At 38.0% G+C, this 22537-nt stretch overlaps 1 protein-coding gene across 3 annotated transcripts in view; it reads right to left on the bottom strand.

Annotated features, from left to right (window-relative positions):
- The window catches only part of ppm1bb (protein phosphatase, Mg2+/Mn2+ dependent, 1Bb), a 55415-nt gene that overhangs the window by 4051 nt on the left and 28827 nt on the right, over nucleotides 1-22537 (bottom strand). The window contains exons 2-6 of one of the 3 annotated variants that reach the window (XM_005156264.6): nucleotides 12538-13383; nucleotides 8598-8715; nucleotides 8017-8128; nucleotides 4244-4301; nucleotides 1100-3587 (exon numbers count right to left, since the gene is read on the bottom strand). In XM_005156264.6, the coding sequence (XP_005156321.1) occupies nucleotides 3279-3587; nucleotides 4244-4301; nucleotides 8017-8128; nucleotides 8598-8715; nucleotides 12538-13368 (1428 nt within the window). In that variant the 5' untranslated portion in view covers nucleotides 13369-13383 and the 3' untranslated portion in view covers nucleotides 1100-3278. Of the gene's footprint in view, nucleotides 1-1099; nucleotides 3588-4243; nucleotides 4302-8016; nucleotides 8129-8597; nucleotides 8716-12537; nucleotides 13384-22537 lie in introns of those variants that run through there. The other 2 variants (XM_068224468.2, NM_001007313.1) reach the window with 2 other exon arrangements.

Below are 22537 nucleotides of genomic sequence, written 5' to 3'. Positions count from 1 at the left end.
CATAGCCTCTTGTCCAATTCAATGATCAACTTATTTAATGCTCTGCCCCAATAAAACATAATAAAATGAAAAAGATTTTTTAAAGTAAAATTTCCCTGCTTTTATAGTGTATAATGCACATTTGAAGCTCACCTACCTCAAGCCTCAAAAATTTCACTAACAAGTTCACATGTAGGGACAAGTAACAAAGGACTGTTTCAAAATATCTGATCACGATTAGGGTGCAGGTTTCACCTTGATGCTAAAGATTTTTTAAATGGCCCAGCAGAGTTGTTTTTACTTGGCCCATCAAATAATAATAATAATAATAATAATAATAATAATAATAATAATAATAATAATAATAAAATAAAAAATAATTTTAATCAGTGAATTATTAGGCCCCCTGTTTATTTCCCCCCCTGATTTTTGTTTAACGGAGAGAATTTTTTTCAACACATTTATAATAATAGTTTTAATAACTCATTTCTAATAACTTATTTATTTTATCTTTGCCATGATGACAGTGAATAATATTTGAGACATTTAAGGGCTTAACTAGGTTAATTAGGTTAACAAGGCAGAACAGGGTAATTAGGCAAGTCATTGTATAACGATGGTTTGTTCTGTAAACTATCGAAACAAATATAGCTTAAAGGCGATAATAATTTTGACCTTAAAATGGTTTTTAAAAAATTTAAAACTGCTTTTAGTCTAGCCAAAATAAAACAAATAAGACTTTCTCCAGAAGAAAAAATATTATTAGACATACTGTGAAAATATCCTTGCTCTATTAAGCATCATTTGGGAATTATTTAAAAAATAATAAATAAAGGAGGGCTAATAATTCTGACTTCAACTGTATGTTGAATCGATTGGGCAGCTTTACATAACCAAAGGAAAATTAAGACCAGTTTAAAATGATTTAAGACAAGACAATATTTCTGTAAATTTAAGTGTTTTGTAGTTTTTTGAAATTTAAGACATTAAGACCCCACAAAAACCCTGATGAAAGTCAAGATGCATAAAAGGCCTGTATTCAAGCATTTTGTGTGGTGCTGTGCACTGAGAAATGGCTCAAACGTAGTGATAGAAATGAATGAATGGCAGCAAAGACATATTGATAGTTGAATTTGATTTATTTTGCAGAACTTCAGAATGAAACAAAATGAATATAAACCTTTGCCCAGACGGAAGAAAAATCAAAACCCAAAGCTGAAAATACTGCTCTATTGACAATTAAGTAAAGCTCTCAGATTATGCTGAGCGTGTAAATATTAGTATGATTAGTTTAATATAACACTGGCAGCGTTATGCATGCACTTACTCTTAACTGTTAAGAGGATTACAAAGTTTGTATTATGAATTAACTTCCAAATCAACAAAGCAATCAGCTTCAAATGGCTTAAAAAAATCAGCCAAAGAAAAAAAGACAAAGCAGATTGAGGCATTGGAGATTTTAAAATATGACAAAATCAATGTGGTCAGAATTGAACTCGCTTTTCAAGAACTAAGAATAAGTGTGATAAGAAGCCCTTGTGCAAATACTGCAGAGTACAAACATTCATGAATGATCACGTAGCAGCGTTGGCTAATGTGCAGATTGCAAAAAGTTCTCCTGAAAGGTAATGCAGTCTGTATTGTCCCCTTTAATGAACAACTTACAGTGCAAATGTAAAGTCATTGGATGATTGGAACAGCACAGAACAGGAGAAATGAGAATTTTGCTCGAACAAATGATTGTGTAGGCTTCTGTAATCTCATATGCATATAAAGCCAGTGCATTTCCATTTTGTGTTTCTCTCCCCTCTCAATAACAACACACCTGGATAGTAGAGTTATAACTGTGAACACTCAAAGAGCAGACACAGGACAATCATATTTCAGAGATCAGCTCAAATTGAAAGCTGATATGAAAGAGAGAGAGAGAGAGAGAGAGAGAGAGAGAGAGAGAGAGAGGAAGATATATAGACACATATACACACACACACACACAACATTAGAGTTCCCTTTTAAATGGTGGAAGGAATTGTTTTTGATCAGTTAGTCATACACACACACACACACACACACACACACACACACACACACACACACACACACACACACACACACACACACACACACACACACACACACACACACACACACACACACACACACACACACACACACACACACACACATAGACAAGCTCACTACAAAGAGCACGATACAAGCTGTACCTGATGTTTACTACAGTACGTTAATATTCTATTTCTAATATTGGGGAAGTCCCAGTATATGAAGTACACATGCACCGCATGGCACAAGAGCAAACAGCTGTGTGTATTGTTGGCACGGCCCAGATTGTCCACACATTTAAACAGTTTAACTACTTCCATGGGTAAACTCTTTTGGTGTAAATCAATGATGGTCAAATCATTTGGGTGTGTGGGAGAAGCAGCATACAAATCTCCTTAAAGGGACAGTTCACCCAGAAATGGAACACCTTCATTTTCTCGCCATCATGTCATTGCAAACCTGTATTGACCTCTTTTTGTTCTTTTGTAAAACACATATGCACGCACACAAAACAACAACCACACAAAAAAACAAGAAAAACAAAAACAAAATTGTAATGACTTTCATCTGCACAATGTAAAAAAAAATGTTTGGAAAAAAAATAAATAAATAAAATAGAAAAAAATGTATAAATAATAATAATAATAATAATAATAATAATAATAATAATTTTAACAAACAATAATAATTCTAACAATAATAATATATAAAAAAAACAATAATCATAATATAATATTTAAAAAACAAAAACAATAATAATTATAATAATAAAATACATTTTCAAAAATAGAGTGTTTCGCAGTATTCTTAAAGGTTTGGAGTAGCAAGCAAGCATGTACAGGACAGAATTTCCAGATCCGGGTGAACTATCCCATAAACAGTTTATACCTCCATGTGTCATTTTTAAAAACACCAGGCTAAGTGCAAAGATATGTGAAAGTGCTTACTGCGGACAGAGCTGGGATATGCCAAGGTTAACCTCACTTGCAGTTGCAGAGCAGGTTTTTAGTGATAAGAATTCTGCGTAAAACTTCCTTTGTACGCAGCTTTTACAGTGTGCAGAGATCACCGAAAGCAGACAGACACCCAAAGTGCTATTACCAATCCATAAAGAGAACCAAAAACCTGCTCTGCAAAAAAACGCTGCCAAAAGCAACCTAGCAATCTGGGTCAGAGAGCAGGTTTGGGGAAAGAGGTTTGACAGTGGGGCTAGGTTTAGTGGGGACTAAATGGGGTCATGCAGTGGGGGCGCCAGAGAGCTTGTCTGGAGACTGTGATGGGGCAGTTTCATCCTGTCCCTCTTCGGTGCTGAGGGGTTCAGTGGCCGGGGATGGTGGGGGCGAGGAAGGTTCCTCCTGGGGGGCGGTCCGTGTCGTGGCACCTGTCCCGCAGGACATTCGGTAAGCGGAGAGAGCCTGCTCCAGCACTTGGCGGTATTCGCCTCGGTGACTGACCCGGAACTGTCGTAGCGCCTCCAGCAGGTGAGCGGCGGCAGAGCTGCCCTCTTCTTCCTCCTCACCGCCGACTGCTCCTCCCTGGCTGTCCTGGTGCAAGACGCCAGTGTCAGTGGACAGAGCAGGTTAAGAGACCCTGCTTAGAGCAGGCCACCTGCCCATGACCTTACACTGCCCTTTCATTATGAAAGCAGCACGCTTGAGGAGCGGCAATATAAGCTGCGTGTCGTGGCGAATGCGTGTTCGTCTGTGTGTGTGCACACGCGCGAGTGTTCAAATGATGCGGGAGCCTGGGTCTCTTCTCACAAGACTTTGAGAAATCAACTCATTATCAAGATGCGGACATACAAATACAAACCATTACAGAGTAGCACAAGCACAGACGGACAAACAAAGCCAAGGCCTGCACAAAGACAGCCTTGCATTTACAAGTGAAATGCAGAGGCACTGCTCTTAAAGAGAGTGGGTTTTGGATCTTTAATTTGGCCTATATATAAAAAGCTGTCTCTGAGTACCAGTTACACTTCCGTAAGTAGGACATTTGCTAATCACTTGCTAAATGTATCACCATCAAATGATCAGGGGAGTTAATGTATGCATCAAAGAGATCACGCCAAATAGAGCTACGCTGCATCTAAATATTTGCAGGCATTAAACATTAGAAGCATTTTAAGATGAGTAAGTGGAAGACTCAAGTGACTTTTGCTTTTATCGCTCATATGATCAAACCAATAGAAAACACTCACCCCATCTTCTTCTCTGTGTGGGTTTAGCCTGTTGTAAACGGCCTCAATTACACTACGTCTGAAAAAAAAGAGAAGACAGAAAATTGTAAAAAGTAGACACTGGTGAAAATATGAAATAATAAGCTAGAAGATGCCATGGTGTACAGTGAGTTTAAAGCAGCTTATAGCTGTTATAATGTCATTGTAAATATGGCTTTATGGGGCTTATTGCCTTCACAAAACGATTAATCTATATACGTAGCAAATAAAAACAAAGCAAACAAAACATTTTCATTACAGCAGTTTAGAACTCAGTTCAACCAATCAGAATAAAGGAGCAGAACTACTTATTTAATATAAGATCATTTGATTTGTTGAAATTTAGCGTAAACCACACATTATTTACACAAAGGAGGAACATTTAAAACATTTAGTGCAATATTTTTAGCTCTGTTATAACATCTTAACATTCTTTTTAATCAACATTTATATTCTGATGTTTCACATATACAGTGCTTCCCACACACAGACTTAGGCGGGCCGCCCAGGTATATTTGGCGATGACACATGAATAGCACTTTTATTATCATCCATTTAACACTTGTTGTATCCGCCCAAGAAAGCCAAACAATCACGATTAATTAACCAGAGGAAAATCTTCTCTCGCTGTCCATGTTACCTACTGCTTGTTCTGCGTGCATGAGAACTGTCAACAGAGATGTGCCTTTTGCGCCAAAAAACATCAGGTCGTAGTTTCTTCTAAAATGTCTGGAATTCAGGTTTTACTTTTGCCGTAATTTGTATGTTTTTGCTTTACCTTTTCTCAGCTGACTGCGGGCGCACAACCACGAGAGAAACATTAAATGATTATGTAATAAACAACTCCAATAAATTTTACTATATATTCGAAGAAAACAAAATCACATCTATACTGGCAAAATATTTGTACACCATTAGAAACGGTTAAACTAATCTGCCTCATTTAAATAATCTATACTTTTTATTTAATATTAATATAAATTTGAGCAATATTGTCTATTTTTATTTCTTTTTTTCTGTTATTTACTTTTCATTTGCTGTATAATTTATTAAATTAATGTTGTTAATATATTACATAATTTATACATACCGAAAATGCTTTGGCACTACTGTACAAAATGTCATGCCAACTTAAAGGGTCAAGAAACACCAAAACACAATTTTTTATTATTTTTTTTTTTTTAGTTGCCAGGCATATGTGTGTCCCTCACTGCTATAAACACTATTAGGTCACATATATTTTACAAAAGTGAAAACATTACATTTACATTTTGTCATTTAGCAGACGCTTTTATCCAAAGCGACTTACAAATGAGGACAAGGAAGCAATTTACACAACTAAGAGCAACAATGAATTAGTGCTATAGGCAAGTTTCAGGTCTGTAAAGTCTAAGAAGGAAAGTATTAGTACTTTTTTTTTTGGGTACAGTTAGTGTGATATTCAGAGAGGCAATTGCAGATTACTTAGTCTCCACTTCACTTCCTAGTTGAGTTTTTAGTCGTTTCTTGAAAATAGCGAGTGACTCTGCTGTTCTGATGCAGTTAGGGAGTTCATTCCACCAACTGGGCAGATTGAGCGTGAGCGTGAGCGAAAGTGATTTCTTCCCTCTTTGTGATGGAACCACGAGGCGACGTTCATTCACAGAACGCAACGTTCATTCACAGAACGCACTGGTTATTAAAAACTGGTTATTATAAAACTGGTTATTTTTGTGTTATTTTGAGCAAATTTGTTCTTCCGGTTTGAAACTAATTTTTGAAGCAGCGCCACGGGAATTAGATACTTGTGTGTATTCCAGCGTGGAGACTGGATGTCTGTACCGGCGAGTACATCATGACGTCTTTGAGTGTGCAGCAGCATTAATTCATGAGTAAGACTTGGCTCAAACCAATCAGCGCACTCTATTGTGTATGCGGTGCAACTTCATTAATATGCATGATAGCTTTTACCCGTTACAGTGTTCAGACGGCAGAGAGACACCACGTTGTGTTGCCAAAACAAGTGGAAGAATATGAATTTGGAGACACGGGTTGTCAGCATTGCGTTTATCAAAGTGCTGCATTGAAAGTTTTGTTTTCATTTCCCCACTATGAGAGCGCAGTTAGACTCACGTGTGGATTACAGTGTATGCGACAGAAATATGTTTGTGAAGAACATTTTTTACACGAGAGCTTTTCAAATATGGAAATGATGAAATTGGGATTTGCTGCTCGTCTCCTTTTTAAAAAAGACACGGCTCCAGTTAGTGTTGATTGTCCTGTCGCTACACATTTGGGGTGTGTGATCAGTGCCCTTTGTTTGTTCATTCAGATGGCAAAGTTAGTTCATATCGTCAGCAGTACTCTTTCAGTTTTTAAAGACATACCTTAGTCAAAATGATTTAGTTACTAAGTTTACAGAGCGTTAATATCACTGCAATATAACAGTACAATATAGAAAGATCCGCTGTAAATGCTGCTCTACGAATGTAAACATGTAAACACCTTAATCAAACTATTGCCATTGTATAGGATTTTCGCCAAATTTTGTGACAGAATAGTCTATACACACATGGCTTTGAACAATATGTTACCTACTGAGTGCATCTTAGTTACTAAGAAATGCGGAGGGTTTTTTTTTTCCTTCTCCCATTTGCCATGCGATATCAGACATTCCATTAAAACTACACTCTCCAGCAGTTCATCCTCGCATCCACTATCTCATTTGTCACAGAGAACATGCAGGAAATGTTCCTGAATGAAAGTGAAAGTGCACAACTGCAGTTAAAGTCGACAAATTAAGAATTTGGCAAATAATTTGATTACTAGTGTCCATGTAAACACAGTCACTGTCTTTCTCTCCTGCGTCTGTGTGTTGTTTTGCCTCTGTGAAAATCAGCATGTGCTCAAAAGGAAACTCCCATTTTTATGCAAAATCTTCCCTCTTTCACTCTCCTGACACTCCCACCTAAACAGAGCTGGACACGCCCACTTTCCAGGCTTTTTCCAAACTTGAGGTGTGAAAACACCCTGCTGAGACAGGGGGGTTTCGTGACCCTTTAAGAGAGAGAGAGCAGCCTTTACCTGTTAGTGGGTGCTCATGGCATAAAGGTAAGAGAAATAGTGGATTTCTTTTATTTCAACAACCTTTTAAAATTACTTTAACCCATTGAAAAGAAAATGTGTATAACAGTGTTATAATAAATAAAAAGTAAAAAATCACATTATTCTTTTGTTTGTCGCATGTAGTTGACCATATATATGCTTTAGGTTAAAGATGTGTTTCAATCTGGCTACCATTGCAAGTATATTTCAAACTGTGTTAACCACTGTATATAAATAATATTACCTACCATTTTTTGCATATTATATGTAATATAATGAAGTAATGAACAAAGCACTGTATAATAAATATATTTATTGTTTTTGAAGTTTACATCTTCTTGACTAAATTAAAACAACTAATCTAAGCATAAAAATAAAGGAAATGGGCGGACAGAACAACATTCAATCTGAAATCACTATATTTTGAATATGAATATACAGGATAAATCAATATAAAATCAATAGCAATATCATTTGCCATTATAATAAGGTAAATAATAGTTTGGAATAATTCTACAATAAAACAATATATCTTTTATTGAAAAGATAAACTAGACCAAATTATATAATAGAATTGTCAGGTGCGTTGCAACTCCAAAGTCAAGATTAAGGTAACTGCATGTGAAATGGAGGACAACAAGCCCAAATGTTACTTAATTTTGCATCCCTACTTGCTAGGTAGACCACCTCCTGGTGGCAGGTTGGGGATGGTTTCAGGATGAAGGTTGTGCATGATGTGGCTTAGATCTGGGATGCCTTCCTCCCCTGACTTCTCCATTAGTTCTGCAAAGAAAGAAAATTACATTACACATGTGAAGCAACAAACTGCTAATGGAGGCCTGGAGTGTTTCCTCCACCATAACTGCAGCAGTGAAACCTTAGAACAGTGTAGACACAACCACTTATAGACACACTGTGAGAAAAATAACATCCATCTGGAGAAAGAACGCCAAACAGGGTTATCACAGCTGTCCCGACTACACATTTAATAGAATACACTGGATGCGTCTTTTTCAGCAATAATATATTCCCCATCCAGGAAATATCCAACAAGCCTCCAGATAGTGCCGAGCATGCCAGAATGTTGAAAGAGAAGAACCAGAGGGAGACGAAGAGGACTGTAATCTAAACAGTACTTGGAGAAAGAGCATTTTCAAACCGCATGGCTGACACTAAAGTCTGATTTAAAGATTTTTAAGAAAACACTGAATGCCGAAAATGGTCTTATAATTGAACAAGTGCTGCTTCTCACCTTCAACACGGGCCTCCAGGAACTTATCCAACTCTGCCTCTTTCTTAACAGCCTCCTCTGATACCTTCGGTGCATTAGGGAAACATACTAGAACAACACTCATGTTGTCACGGCTTCCCTGGTTGGAAAAAAAAAAAGATGATCCATGACACACACAAAAAAGGCAGTTCACTTGACCAAAATCCTACTTGTCAAGTGAGTGTTTATAACACCTAAAGCTTCTATTGTAAACCACTATAAATCTACACTGCCTCCAATTTTGCCAATATTTACGCCGGATGGAAATCTGTGACATCTATTCATAGTTAGACACTAAACAGACCTTCGCAGAGAATCCTCTTCCAAGTGGAAGAAGTGGAAAAGGCTTAGTTTCCAATGTATATATGAGCCATACATCATGAAAAGGCAAGAAGCAGGTTACAGACTAATAATGGAAAGCCCTGACATCAGCTTGAGCAAATCCATGCCAGATTCAAAAGCTGTGACCTCATTCACTCGCACACTGGCTCTTGTCTGATCATCTGGAGGGCTGGTGACAACACAGACAAGCGATTTTTATTTTTTTTTTATTTTGGAGAATATTAATAGTGTTTTTTTGTGTGGAAAACGGGGAGAAGGGGAGTGATTTAAAAATGTGAATCATAATTTACACACAACAGGACTGTCTAAAGAGACTAGGACTTTAACAATTGCATAAACTCCATGATTCAGCTTCATATGGCTGTGCAACTAATGTAAAACAGAAAAAGAGAGACTTAGTAGGTATGTAGGGCAAAACTAAAATTTAAAGAAAAGTCATCATTTATTAAGTGTTTTAATGCACAAAGCAAACACAGTGATGCCTCAAAGCTCTAGCTTTCTCCTGGTATTAATATTAATTTTTAGTGCTCAATAGACACGCATTACAGCATCTGGTCATGACTAGGGCCAGACAGAATCTGCGGACATTTTTTGCTACTTCTGAGGAGAACTTTGTAAAAAAATCTGCGGATTTATGCAGAATGATTTAAGGAGTATCAAAAATTTAAAAACTTAATATATGAAATAATAATACATTTTTAAATTTCATATAATGTTTTCAATCCAAATTCAATTAGATCCACTTATTTGATAAACAAAGCAAGTCTCTCATTTAAAATATTTACTAATAGACAGAAAATATTACTTTACAAATTGTATTGTAAATAAATCATATGGACATTTTAATATTAATATTATTATATCACAAAAAATTAGTAAAATGAAAATTAAAAACTCAATGAATATAAATTTACACACATTTACACAGGTAAATAAATAGACTCGATGGGCTAAAAATCTGCGAAAATCTGTGGATTTCTGCATGCACAAACTGCGTGTGGGCCTAGTCATGACCATTTGGTTACTCTTTGCTTTTATTTTGGATATGCTACATCCCGTTATAAACTCATCTGTGTTTTGTAACTTTATGAAAACTGTCATTTTAAATTAGTAGTTTCATAAAAATTTTTTTAAAAACCCAAGTATTATTATGGCACAAATAGGGCTGGGCGGTATATCAGGTTCTGGGGATATATCGATATGATTCCCCAAAAGGATGCTGTATTAGCCAATATCGTTCATATCGATATGGTTTGAGGCCACACGTGTGCATTTTGCGTGAAACAGACCACTCCAAGACAGCACGCAAGCTCTACTTACACAAATGTGCACATGTGCAAATAAATGATTTACTCCTTGAGTCATACAAAAGATTTGTTCAAAATGTACGAATCGTTCAAGAACGACCCATCACTGACGGAGAAACATGCAGTGCCAGTGTTGTATCGAAATCTGCCTCCCCGGACAAATCTGACTCCCCCTCACGTGCATGCACAAACACACAGCGCCTTAAGCGGTCACAGAGGTTTATTAGAAACCTTTTATCAATCGTTTTTTCCACAATTGACAGCAAGAACGAACGTAGAAACAAATTGACAAGCAGCACCTAAAGGTTCAAAAGAATTAAAAACGCCAAAATAGAACGAATTTATACCGCATTTCGAAAGTGAAAGTTTTTTTTTTTTACATTTACATTATAACACATTTATCTCTGCGTTCTGGTCTGTTATTATGACTCTTTAAATTCATAAGCTTAACCAGCATTTCATCACAGTACTCTGAAACTATTTCGTTAATTCTTATATTTATAGTCTATTTGTTTTCATCTCCTTATTTGATATTTAGTAAAACAAGTTTAGTCAAAACAAAAGAAAGCGTAGTAGGGATGCCACGGTTCTCAATATAATATTGAACCGTACGGTACGACTTCTACGGTTCAAAGCACGCTTGTGAACTGCGGTTTTCTCAGTTTTGCTTTTAAATAATTTGTGCGTATTATGTCTCCCCAAATTGACTGTGATTGCCTGTAAGTCCATGAGCTGAGATGAGGAAACTCCTCCGCGTGAGTAAATATCCAATCAATATGCTCTAAAGTTAGGGGGAGCTTGACCATCATTCCACACTTTAACATGGCGAGCGGCAGTGAAGTGAGGTTGAGGCAACAGTACAAAGAAGCGCCTGTAAAGTGAAGCAACAGTACGAGAAAGCGCCGGCGTCTTTCAAATTGTGAGGACATTCCGATTTTGCCGGTAAGTATAATGCCATTAAAAGAAAAAAACGGTAAACAAAAAAATAACTGTGCAAGCACTGTTTTACACGTATAACCATGACTGCACATCTGTAGCGCCATCACCCAGCAATATCACTGTCTGAAGGCAGAATAGCAGAGAAGGTAATAAAAGTCCTCCAAATAGTAACAATCCCTCGCTGAATATTTCAAGCAAACATACCCAACTGGTTCAGAGACACATAAAAATAACAAAGGCAGTGCGGGTGTTTATTGCTAAAGATTTGCAGCTGTTTTCGGTAATTGGAGACATGGGCTTTTATAAAAGCACTCGATCTGCGTTACAATCTCGATCCGCAAGTACAAATATGTTTATTTGAAATGGCCAATTCATCTTTATTAACTTCACATGTATGTTTATTTTCAAAGTGCAGGATGTTATGTGTTCCCCAGTTCAAATCGAACACAGTGTTAAAAAACTGAGGTATGTATTGAATCGTGGGCTAACTGTATTGTTGCATCCCTAAACTGTAGGATTTCTACATGGAGTGAAAGACTTATCTTTAGTTAGTTATGTGCATTGCTTAATAATTGTGCACAATACATAAATGTAAATGTGTAACTAAAAAAAAACATATACAGCTGATTTAATTGTCGTTTATAAATCACACAACTTTGGTATACAGGATTACTTATAACAACACTGTAATTGTGACAAAATGTGTGTTTCATATTTACATTCAATGTGGTCCTTTTCTATCCTACAATACTTTTTGTTGTGTTACTATCTAGCTCATACTATTTTTACTTTTTGTGCTCAGATAATGTAGCTATGTTTTCTATGGTTCTGTTTACTTTGTTATTTACACAACAGCACAGTAGTGCTGTGTATAGTGATAAGCTTTTCACTTATTTTTAAGACCAAAATGGATGGATTGTTTTTTTTTTTCTTATTTTGTGCAAAAAATAACACTTTAAAATATATGGTGTTTTCATAGGATTTGTCTAAACTAGGGGTGTTTTGAAATTAATGAATCCATAGTTGTGAAACTGTGATTATTCATCAGACTACAATTGTACAGTCAAAATCTATAGTCGTTGCATCCCTATTGATCACAAAAGTAGATACGTTTAAGAATGTTGTTAACAGGTATTTATTGATTTCCATAATTAGGAATTAACACTATGAAAGTCAATGCTTGATCAAAATATCAATGTTTTTTTTTTTTTTGCTTTCAAAAGAAGAAAAACTCGAGTAAATCTAAAAAAAAAGAGAAAAGGGTGAGTAATTATTCAAAGCCTTAACTTTTTTTACTGAAATATCCTTTAAGACATGTGATGCGATTTCCTCACCTTATGTAAACAGGTGTCAACCACAGAGTTGCAGACTTTCTCCAAGTCATCCCACACCTCCAGGCGAGAGCGCACAAAATCACACAGCTCCTCATTGCTCATCACGTCCCAGATGCCATCGCAGGCGAGCACCACAAACTCATCCTCGTCTGAAACGCGTGGGACTTCGAACACCTCCGGTTCCGGAGATACCAGCTGCTCAGTTGGGCCCTTTCCGTCCACACACTTGTAGTCATAATCCCCTAAAGCGCGCGACACAGCCAGAGAACCATTCACCCTTTGGATCATCACAGAACCGCCTGCGTTCTGAATGCGCTCTTTTTCACGTGGGTTGCACGGTTTGTGGTCTTGTGTGGAGAACCGCACTTGTCCTGCGCGGCTCAGCACAGCACGGGAGTCACCGCAGTTGATGAAATAGAGGTGCTCGGGAGACACCAGCACACCGACTGCTGTGGAACCACTACGGTCCATACCGTTACGTAGGTCTGAGAAGTTGCGCATGTACTCATCGATCTTCAGAAAGCCTGAGCGAATGCCGATTTTAACGCCTTCCACCGAGTCAGGGCCTGAGCGGAAGTCCTCGCTGCTGGTAATAATGTGCTCCAGTAAGTGTTTGGAACAATAGTTGGCCACACGAGAACCTGCGTGACCGTCGTACACCGCAAAGAAAGACCAGTCATCCAGGCCATGCGGCAGACCAACCACAGCTGTATGTGCGTCCTCCATTTCGACCCGCCATCCCTGCATGCTACTTAGGCCGAAGTTGAGACCATTTCCTGCCCCGTGTGCATTATGTTTCTCTGTCTTCGGTTTGTCCAAGAAGGCCCCCATGGCTCAGGACACCGTCTGCAAGAAAAAGAGCAATTGCTTTATCTGACAAAACGTAGCGTGTGTGTCCAACATTACAACAGAATAAATAAAGTGCATTTGGCATTACTGTTTAATTGCATTCTCAGGCCATTTATTCCACAAAATGCAGGGCCCGAAATTGCGATCGTTTTGGTTGCATATGTGCCCGAAATTTAAGCTGTGTATAGCATAATATATTTGGGAGCATATGTACAACTGCATATAATGGTTGTAGTGTGACTCGTTTTGATTTTAAACGTACTGAATCGCTCTTCCATGCCACCATGTTGGTTCATATTAGCTGTCAACCACTCAAGACTTTCAGCTGTGAGATGACAGGGAGCTTTTGTGACCGCAGGAAATGCAAACGGCTGAAAAGTAGTATAAAGTATAAAGGTTTGCAAACCCCACCTAAAGTTACAAAATATGGCAGCAATTGAGAGTGATCATGACATGTGGTAAACATTGATCTGCCAGCCGGAATCAATCAAGTGTTTTCAGAGAAGGTGCACGAATCTCGATGCGTAGCATTTACTGCATGTTCAACGCAAATGTCCACTAAATGTAAACTCTAACAATGTATCCATCATCACCAAAGAAGCTCGCCTTTACTAAATTTACACTGATTCGGCTTATAACAAAGAACAGTACTGCGCCGGGGGTCTTTGCCTTCCTCATATGCTGGATCAGCTGACTCGCCTGCTTTTTTCTACAAACACAGAAAAATGTAAATCAGCGCATAAAGAGACTGAGCATTTAAAAATGACAGAAATTGAAACCAAAACTTTTAAAGAGTGGTAGAAGTGAGACTTTTCTTACTTTCTTTTGTCTAATTTTTCTTGAGATGTATATTATTTTCATATTTAATTACTGATGACTGCTTTGTAGCTTTGAGTATTGCATTGAATGATTAATTTAATATTTTGTTTGTTTAGTAGCAGAAATATTATTTAATAAATTGACATGCATTTAAAAACTATAGTACAAAATAAATATTTCTTACTGCAATGTTTCATTTTTGTTTGATGCAAACCATAAATTAGTTTTTTTTTATAAACAGTAGGAGTTTTTAATAGCACATAACTCGCATAGGCTTGCCACGATAGACGGTGTTGACGGTGATACCGCTTTTAAGACGCAACACCGGTGACATCACTTTTTCACCGTGACACCGTCTAAACATTTTTTTTTAAGTATTCGTTTTTTTTTTATTTAAATTTTTATTTTATTTAAATGGGAAACATAATTCTAAATAATTTACTTAAGACGAGAGCATGCACTATAATTATCATCTGAACATAGCTACAATGCGTCATATTTCATTTATCACATCAAGATAACGAGAGGAGTCAAATTTACAGAAAGAGAATGGCGGATGGATAAGTGTCAAAACGCAATGCAAAAGCGCCTGTTTGGCTATATTTTGGGTTTAAACCAAATGCAAAAAGAGAACCTGAAGACGTTAATGAGGCAATCTGCAAACTTTGCCTGACAAAGGTGGCAGCAGTTGGAGGAAACAACTAATTTATACCCTCATTTTTAACACTTGATGTTCAACTATGTGTTGGTCGCGGGTAGATAAGATCAATAGCCATAAATACGCAACGCATAATCTCATTTTAAAAATTACGCGGCCACCATCTCACAATGTTTAATAATGAATTATCCTTTTTTTATTTATTAAAACAAGAGTGATTTAGCAATGCCGCGCCATTAATAAGCCAACTGCAGAGAAACAAATCAACTCGCGCCAACAGCCGTGAGCACTTTTTCCGAAGTTCAGCTGTTCTTTTTTGCAATTGATTATTATGCATTTAATGTAAAAAAAAAAAAAATCATTAAAGAATAGGCCGACAAGAGTGTAGGCTAACCTGTGTGCGCGCGCGGTTTTTAATCTCTGAGGACGCTCTCTTCAAAAACCGAAAGTTGCTTCGTTTCTCTACCAATATTTCTGCTTTTAATAAATGAAAAGTTCATTTAGATGAGCCAATATTAAAAATTGCAATAAAGTAACTGAGACTTGCGGCCACACATCGAATCTGAGGTCTGATCTCATCTCTCTCTCGCTGTCATCCAGACACAGACGCCTAACGCAAAACTGAGGCTGGTACCAGCTGACAGGTAGAATAGCTGAAGCCTTTGCGAAATCTGTCAGAATACAGCACTGAAATAAACAGGCATAAATGTCTTTGAGCCAGAAAGTCTATCTAGGATATCTGTCAAAACACAATTGGAGCCGTTGAGGAGTTGTGTAGCCTTTAAATGATATTATTTCTAATAAAATGAAAACCAAAATAAACTATTCATTGCATTTTTCGTTTGATAAAAATATTTGTAAACGAAAAAAATAAATCAAAGGGTGGCTAGTTTGTTGTAATGTGTTTTTTCATATTAATAAAAATATGCTGCCTTAAGTTTAACGGTTAGCCTATACGCCGTCAATAGGCAAACCATTTAAAAAATAGTATTTTACTGTGTACTTGGTTATAATCTATATTTTACAATAAAAACTAAACGTAGCCTGTCTCACTGTCATTTAAAACATGTAATTCATAACACACCAGAGCTGTGGACCTACAGTATGCAGTGTGTTAACTTACAGGGCGGTGTTGGTCCATCTTAGTGCGCACCGAACTCCAATCCAAGGGAGATTGTTACTCGATAGACAACATTAACTCGAGAAATTTTAAAAATAAAAGGTATAAAAGGCAGTAATTCAAGGTTTGCCAGGCAACATTACAACTTTTCTATTTTACACAAAACAAGAAACCAGTAAGCGTAGAAACATTTTCTTTCCAGCTATGTCAAAAGCCTCTTTCACACGTACAGACCTTTGCCATTAATTTTCTAGAAAGGGATCATATGTGAACAGGCACTTTTTACTACTGGGAAAGTCGTTCTGGCAATTTTCCGGAAAGAGAAGCTGTAACATTACTGGTAATTTGCCGTAATGCTGTTCTGCTCTGTGTGAACGCAGAAGAAAAATTGCCGGAAAGACTGTGTTCATGTTTAGAACGTGCTGATGTGAGAGGACTCCAGCCAATCAGAACATTCAGACGCATTCAAATCCACCGTTTATGAAAATAAAAGCCTTTGAATATTTTTCCAGACACATTTGCCTTTAAGTAGCTTGATGTGTGTGCATGTAAAGCAATCCTCCAGTGAGCGTCAGCACGAACACATATTAAATAATGTCTACTTGTTTCCAACATCCTACAAAAGCCTCTCACACAATGATACCGGCAAATATCCGGAAAATTTCCAAAACGACTTTACCGGTATGATAAAAAAAGCACTGTTCACAAAGGTAAGGACATTCCAGAATTTTTTCGGAAAAGACCATTTCACACATCCATTTCAAAATTCCGGTAAATTCTGTAATCATTAACCAGAAATGAGCTGTAAACGGTTGCGCCTGTATTTACGTATTTTGTTGTACGTGGTTGATGGTTTCACTTTCATTTAAAGCTTTAGCACCTGCTTTGTCCCAGACACATCCAAAGGCAGAAGCATGATCCGCAGATAAATGTTTACACACTTGATTACATTACAAATTCTGTGGATGGATAAGTATTGTGTTCAACTTCGATTAAAACATAAGGAGGAACACTTTTGCATGTTGAGATGTTTGTGTGTGTGTGTTGGCGCTCACAGGAGCACGCGTCAAGCAACTGAAGCAGAGCTTGAAGGTAAACAAACAGCTGTTTATCATAAGAATTTTATCAATAATAATTTTTTACACCGTTGGCATTAAGAATGAACATAGAAAGTTATCTGACTAACATCTAGCAGCTGAACGTGTCAGGAAAACATTCAAAGGTTTTTTTTATTTTCATAATCAGCGGATGTGAATGGCGAAGCAGTGGCGCAGTAGGTAGTGCTGTCACCTCACAGCAAGAAGGTTGCTCGGTCGCTGGTTCGAACCTCGGCTCAGTTGGCATTTCTGTGAGGAGTTTGCATGTTCTCCCTGCATTTGCATGGGTTTCCTCCAGGTGCTCCGGTTTCCCCCACAGTCCAAAGACATGCTGAAGGTGCATTGGGTAGGCTAAATTGTCCGTAGTGTATGAGGTGTGACAGGCATACGTAGTGAGAGTGTATGAGGGTGACAGGCCCAAACGACAGACCGGCCAGAATGTGTAAAAAAGTCGTTATCATATGGACAAGTCTAAATAGAAGACTTGTTCTAAAGAGCTGACCTTGCAACCATTCGGGACTAAGGCCAAAGAAGAAGAAGAAGAAGAATCAGCGGATGTGAATGCGTCTGAATGTTCTGATTGGCTGGAGTAGAAGTCTCATGTCAGTGCGTTCTAAACATGAACGCATTCTTTTCAGCAATTTTCCTTCTTCATTCACAAACATAAAAGCTCGGAACCACTTCATTTACAAAGAGTAAATGTAAATTTAAAAATAATAATGCAATAAACATAATTTTTGGGTGAACTAAACATTTCAGAAAGATTTTACATCATCCTTAAAACATTTGTGCAACCAAATATTTTTATAAACCCAGGATTCTCTAACCGAAAAAAAATGTTTAAAGCAAGCATTTCTATGTTAAAATTGGCTTCTGGACAAACAGATAACACAAATGGGGTGTGTCTGGTTGGTAACTTAAGCTCCTGCATCACCTTTCATCTCCAGTGTCATTTCCACAATGAGCCGGGTTTGACAACATTTTTAAAAAATAAAAATACACCATAAACAGGCTTTAGCTAGCTTTACCTCATTTTCAATAAAAGCATGCACTTAAAAATCAAGTACAAATGTGTAACAAACTATTGACCTACGCATGCAAAACACCCTTTAAAAGAAGCTTTAGAAGACCTTACAAAGCCAGAGGAAAAAATGTTTTATTGATCACTACTAAGACAGAAGGCAAAATGTATTTTTCATGAGGCTGATTCCCCATCTGAATGTAGGATTAGAAAGTGTAGAGCAGCTTTAAGCCGCTTTGGGCAAACCTCAACCTTAAGACCATTACATGACTCCAGGAATAGCCACTGAAATGTATTACAAGCCCAAATAAGCCATTAGACAAATGGAGTGGGAGCCGCCTCGTAAGCTATGCGATCACACGCCAGAGACCTTGACCTAGCAAACCTCCAAAAAAGCCAGTAGGCTACGAACCAGCAGTAAGTTAAGGTTTAGCCAGGTGACATTGCAAGTGGGGTCATGGGATTGGTCAAATTACAGTTTCTCTAATACTCCTCCCTCTTGACAGGTCTGTTTATCAATGGGGAAAACCAATTCTTGCAGTGACCAGTAGGGACAGGGTCCGGTGAAAGTTCCAGCATTGAGGATCACAGTACAGTCCAAACTTGAGCATGTGGCCCATCAGGGACTGAACATGACTCACACAGAAGGGTGGTGCCCACTGCCAACGTTTTTGCTCACTACTCCACACACGACAGGCATGGAAGGCATGTGACCAAAAAAGGCGGTTAGGAGCTGGAGTGTGTGCGCATGTGGTTGGACGAATGCACAGGTTGTTGTGCAGTGTCATGTCTCGGCTGGCCGGGCCATCAGTTTGGCCAGTCCTCCCCCTCTGAGCACAGCTCTATTTATATCCTTTCAGACCCAGATTGGGTTACTTGCTTCAGAAAGCAGGCAGGGACAAAGTGCTGCATCCTTATGGCTGTCATTCATGTGGGGGAGTTGGGCTTCTTCCCAACATTCAGATGTCCTTGTCGGATCCTCATCTTTCCAAGGCCTTGAGGCTGGCAAGATCTCTGTCTGGAGTAAATGGGCTGATCCATCATGCAGAGCTTGCTTTGATCAAACCCAGCCATTAGCATGGCAGATACGCTCGAGAGGAAGCTTTGTTAATGCTCAGGCTTCAAAACAAGCACACAAGACCAGGTGCGGTAGACGCAAAAATTTATCAGATCAAACGTTCATAAACAGGCACAACGGCAGGAAATGAGGAGCGGTTGGGAGGTTGCTTGATGTGGACCTGGAGAAGAGAGGGCTAAACCCTGTCTAGAGACTTTACCTTTAAATCCTCACTAACTAAATGACAAGATTAAATAAAGTATGTTTGGTATAACAAAATATATATTTCAGTTGAAATTAAGTTCGCTGCAAACCTCATTTATAGACACTGATGTGTCAATCTTGGATGGAAGGGTGATGAATTAATCTCAAAATCACAGACTATATTTATCATTTATTTATATGAATAAATACAGGGAGCATTAAAAGATGGCCTGCACATTCACTGAGGGTGACCCTTCAGAAAAACACACCGGATAAATCTTAACACACACTTTAATGCACACAATCGAAGCAAGTTGTGACATTAACTTAACTAAAAAGATTTATGGGTCACACTATTTTGATGGTCCATTTGTTGAATTAAGTTGCATTGCATCTATATGGCAACTAAATCTCATTAGTTAAGTAGACTGTGAGGTTGGGGTTAGTATAGGTTGACAAACTTGTCGTTTCTTCTAGTCAGTTAAATGTCTGTGGAAGGAGCAGTATCAACAGATATAAGGCAAACAGTCAACTAATACTCAAATTGAACATTAAAATCAAGTGGTACTAATTTAAATAGTTTTAATAGCTTTTCCTTTCAGTTTCAGAATTACTAAGTTCTGAGCTCCGGAAAGCTTTAGATGTGGCACAACTTGGGCTGTGTGGGCATTGAGAAGAACTGATAATCAGTTCAACTTTTTTGTAACGAGTTAAATACGCGGTTTGACAAATGTGGAAGTCATTGCTTCAGAGAATTGCAAAGAACGCAGTACTTTAAACTTTGGTTTTGACCACATTAGCTACCAAGCAAAAAGAAACGGTGGTGGATTATTACCAGGGCTCAAAATTAACTTTTTTACTTAGAAGCACCGCTGCACCCAAATTCAAATATTTAGGAGCACCAGATAAAAAATTTGGAGCAGCCACCAAAAATAAATGAGCACCATTGCAAATTTTCCATAGTATTTTAGGGAATTATTGTATTTTAAAAACAACAATTAGGACTAACAAAAAACAAAAACAACTGACTAAGGCCCCGTTTACACTGTCAGGTCTTGATGCCCAATTCCGATTTGATGCCTATATCTGATTTGTTTGCCTGTCTGTTTACACGTTGTTTTAATTGTGACCCATATCCAATTCCTGTTTACACTTGCCATATCATTTATGATGTTTCACATGCATGCAGGCGGGTTCTAGCATCTGTGCCTGACTAGCCACGATGAAAGAAATTGTCTTGCTTTTAGCTCTGCAAAATATGCGAAGTGTAGTATAAGCAGTGAATGGTTCAGTCCAGATCTACCCCCACGCAGTTTATGTAATGGTATAGCCATGATGTGTGTGTGTAGTTGAAGATGTAGCCTTTGCCTGTGTGCGCACTGGTGTTAGATAGAATAAAGTTATTCTATGTGAAGCCACAGTGCGTGTAGCGTGTATTAATAGTGACAAAAATCAAAAATTTCAAGACGAAGTTCGCTTGACTTTAAAATGATTGAGGCGGAAGTGGGAAAGGGCCGTCATCGCAGCTTGCACCCATGGTTTATTAATGATGTCCTCCACCATTTATGGAATTTGTGGGTACGAGAGAGATCTCAGGTCTGGTGGGAGCAAATTGTGGCGACTGACTTCTTTTCTCCACCGTGTCTCCTTAACGCTCTTTCTTTTGTGTCATTAAGCCGCGAAAAAGTACCATATTGTTGCAAGTGCAATAACATATAAAACAGAATGCCTCGATAAATCCGATCTGCCTGTTTACATGACAGTGACATATCCGATTTATATCAGATTTATTTCCACATATGAAGGAGGCCTGAAACCAATCTCTGAGTATCCGAATGCATGCATTTTTTTTCCCGTGTATACACGCCCATAGAACAGATCTGATCTGTGTCACATATGAGGAGTAAAATCGGAATTGGGTCACATCTAACTGGCAGTGTAAATGGGGCCTAACTAATGCTGTGATGACATATTATTCATTCATTTTCTTGTCGGCTTAGTCCCTTTATTAATCCAGGGTCACCACAGCGGAATGAACCGCCAACTTATCCAGCAAGTTTTTACGCAGCGGATGCCATTCCAGCTGCAACCCGTCTCTGGGAAACATCCACACACACACTCATACACTACGGACAATTTAGCCTACCCAATTCACCTGTACCGCATGTCTTTTGACTGTGGGGGAAACCGGAGCACCTGGAGGAAACCGACGCGAAGGCTGGGAGAACATGCAAACTCCACACAGAAACGCCAACTGAGCCGAGGTTCGAACCAGCGACCTTCTTGCTGTGAGGCGGCAGCACTACGTACTGCGCCACTGCCTCGCCCATGACATAATATTTGTGCAATAATTCCAAAATGTATGTCTAATAGTTATAGAATATTAATGATGATGAAAATGACAATAATACTAACAATGAATAACATTTCTCATTACCATGCTGCCTTGAAAAGAGTTATCTGCTGTAAAAGTCTGTTACTTTATGAAAAATAAATTTATGGTTTGCCTCAAACAAAAATGAAGCATTGCAGTAAGAAATATATTTATTTATTTTGCACTATTGTTTTTATATGAGTGTCATATTAATAAATAATATTTCAGCTACAGAACAAATTAAAGATTTTAATAAATCATTCAATTCAATGCTGAGAGCTGCATAACTTCTATCCTTCTTTAAAAGTTTTGTATTCAGTTTGTGTCAATTTAAATGTTTAGTCTCGTTATGAGCTGATCTTATTTTTATGTGTTAGTGTAAAAGCAGGCGAGTCAGCTGACCCAATATATTGCAGGCAGAGCAAGATTCTATGGCAATGTTGTGTACAGTATTAGATCTTACATTTAGCGGATATTTGCGCAGAACACGCAGTGAATGCAACGCAGCGAGATTTGGACACCTTCTCCGAAAACACTCGATTGATCTCAGCTAGCGGATCAACATTCACCACATGTCATGAACCCACCAACTTTAGGTGGGGTTTGCAAAACTGATTTTCACTCTTCATCCGTTTGCTTTTCCCGCGGTTATTAAAGCTCCCTCCATGTTATCTAACAGCGGAATGCATTAAATAATTGACAGCTAATATGAACCAATACAGCAGCAGGGAAGAGTGATTCAGCACGTTTTTAGAAAAAAAATCAAAACAGGGTCGCACTAGACCCATTACATGCAGTCGT

The sequence above is a fragment of the Danio rerio genome, chromosome 12, assembly GCF_049306965.1.
Source record: "Danio rerio strain Tuebingen ecotype United States chromosome 12, GRCz12tu, whole genome shotgun sequence".
Classification (NCBI taxonomy): domain Eukaryota; kingdom Metazoa; phylum Chordata; class Actinopteri; order Cypriniformes; family Danionidae; genus Danio; species Danio rerio.
This window is presented reverse-complemented; position numbering and strand designations above follow the sequence as displayed.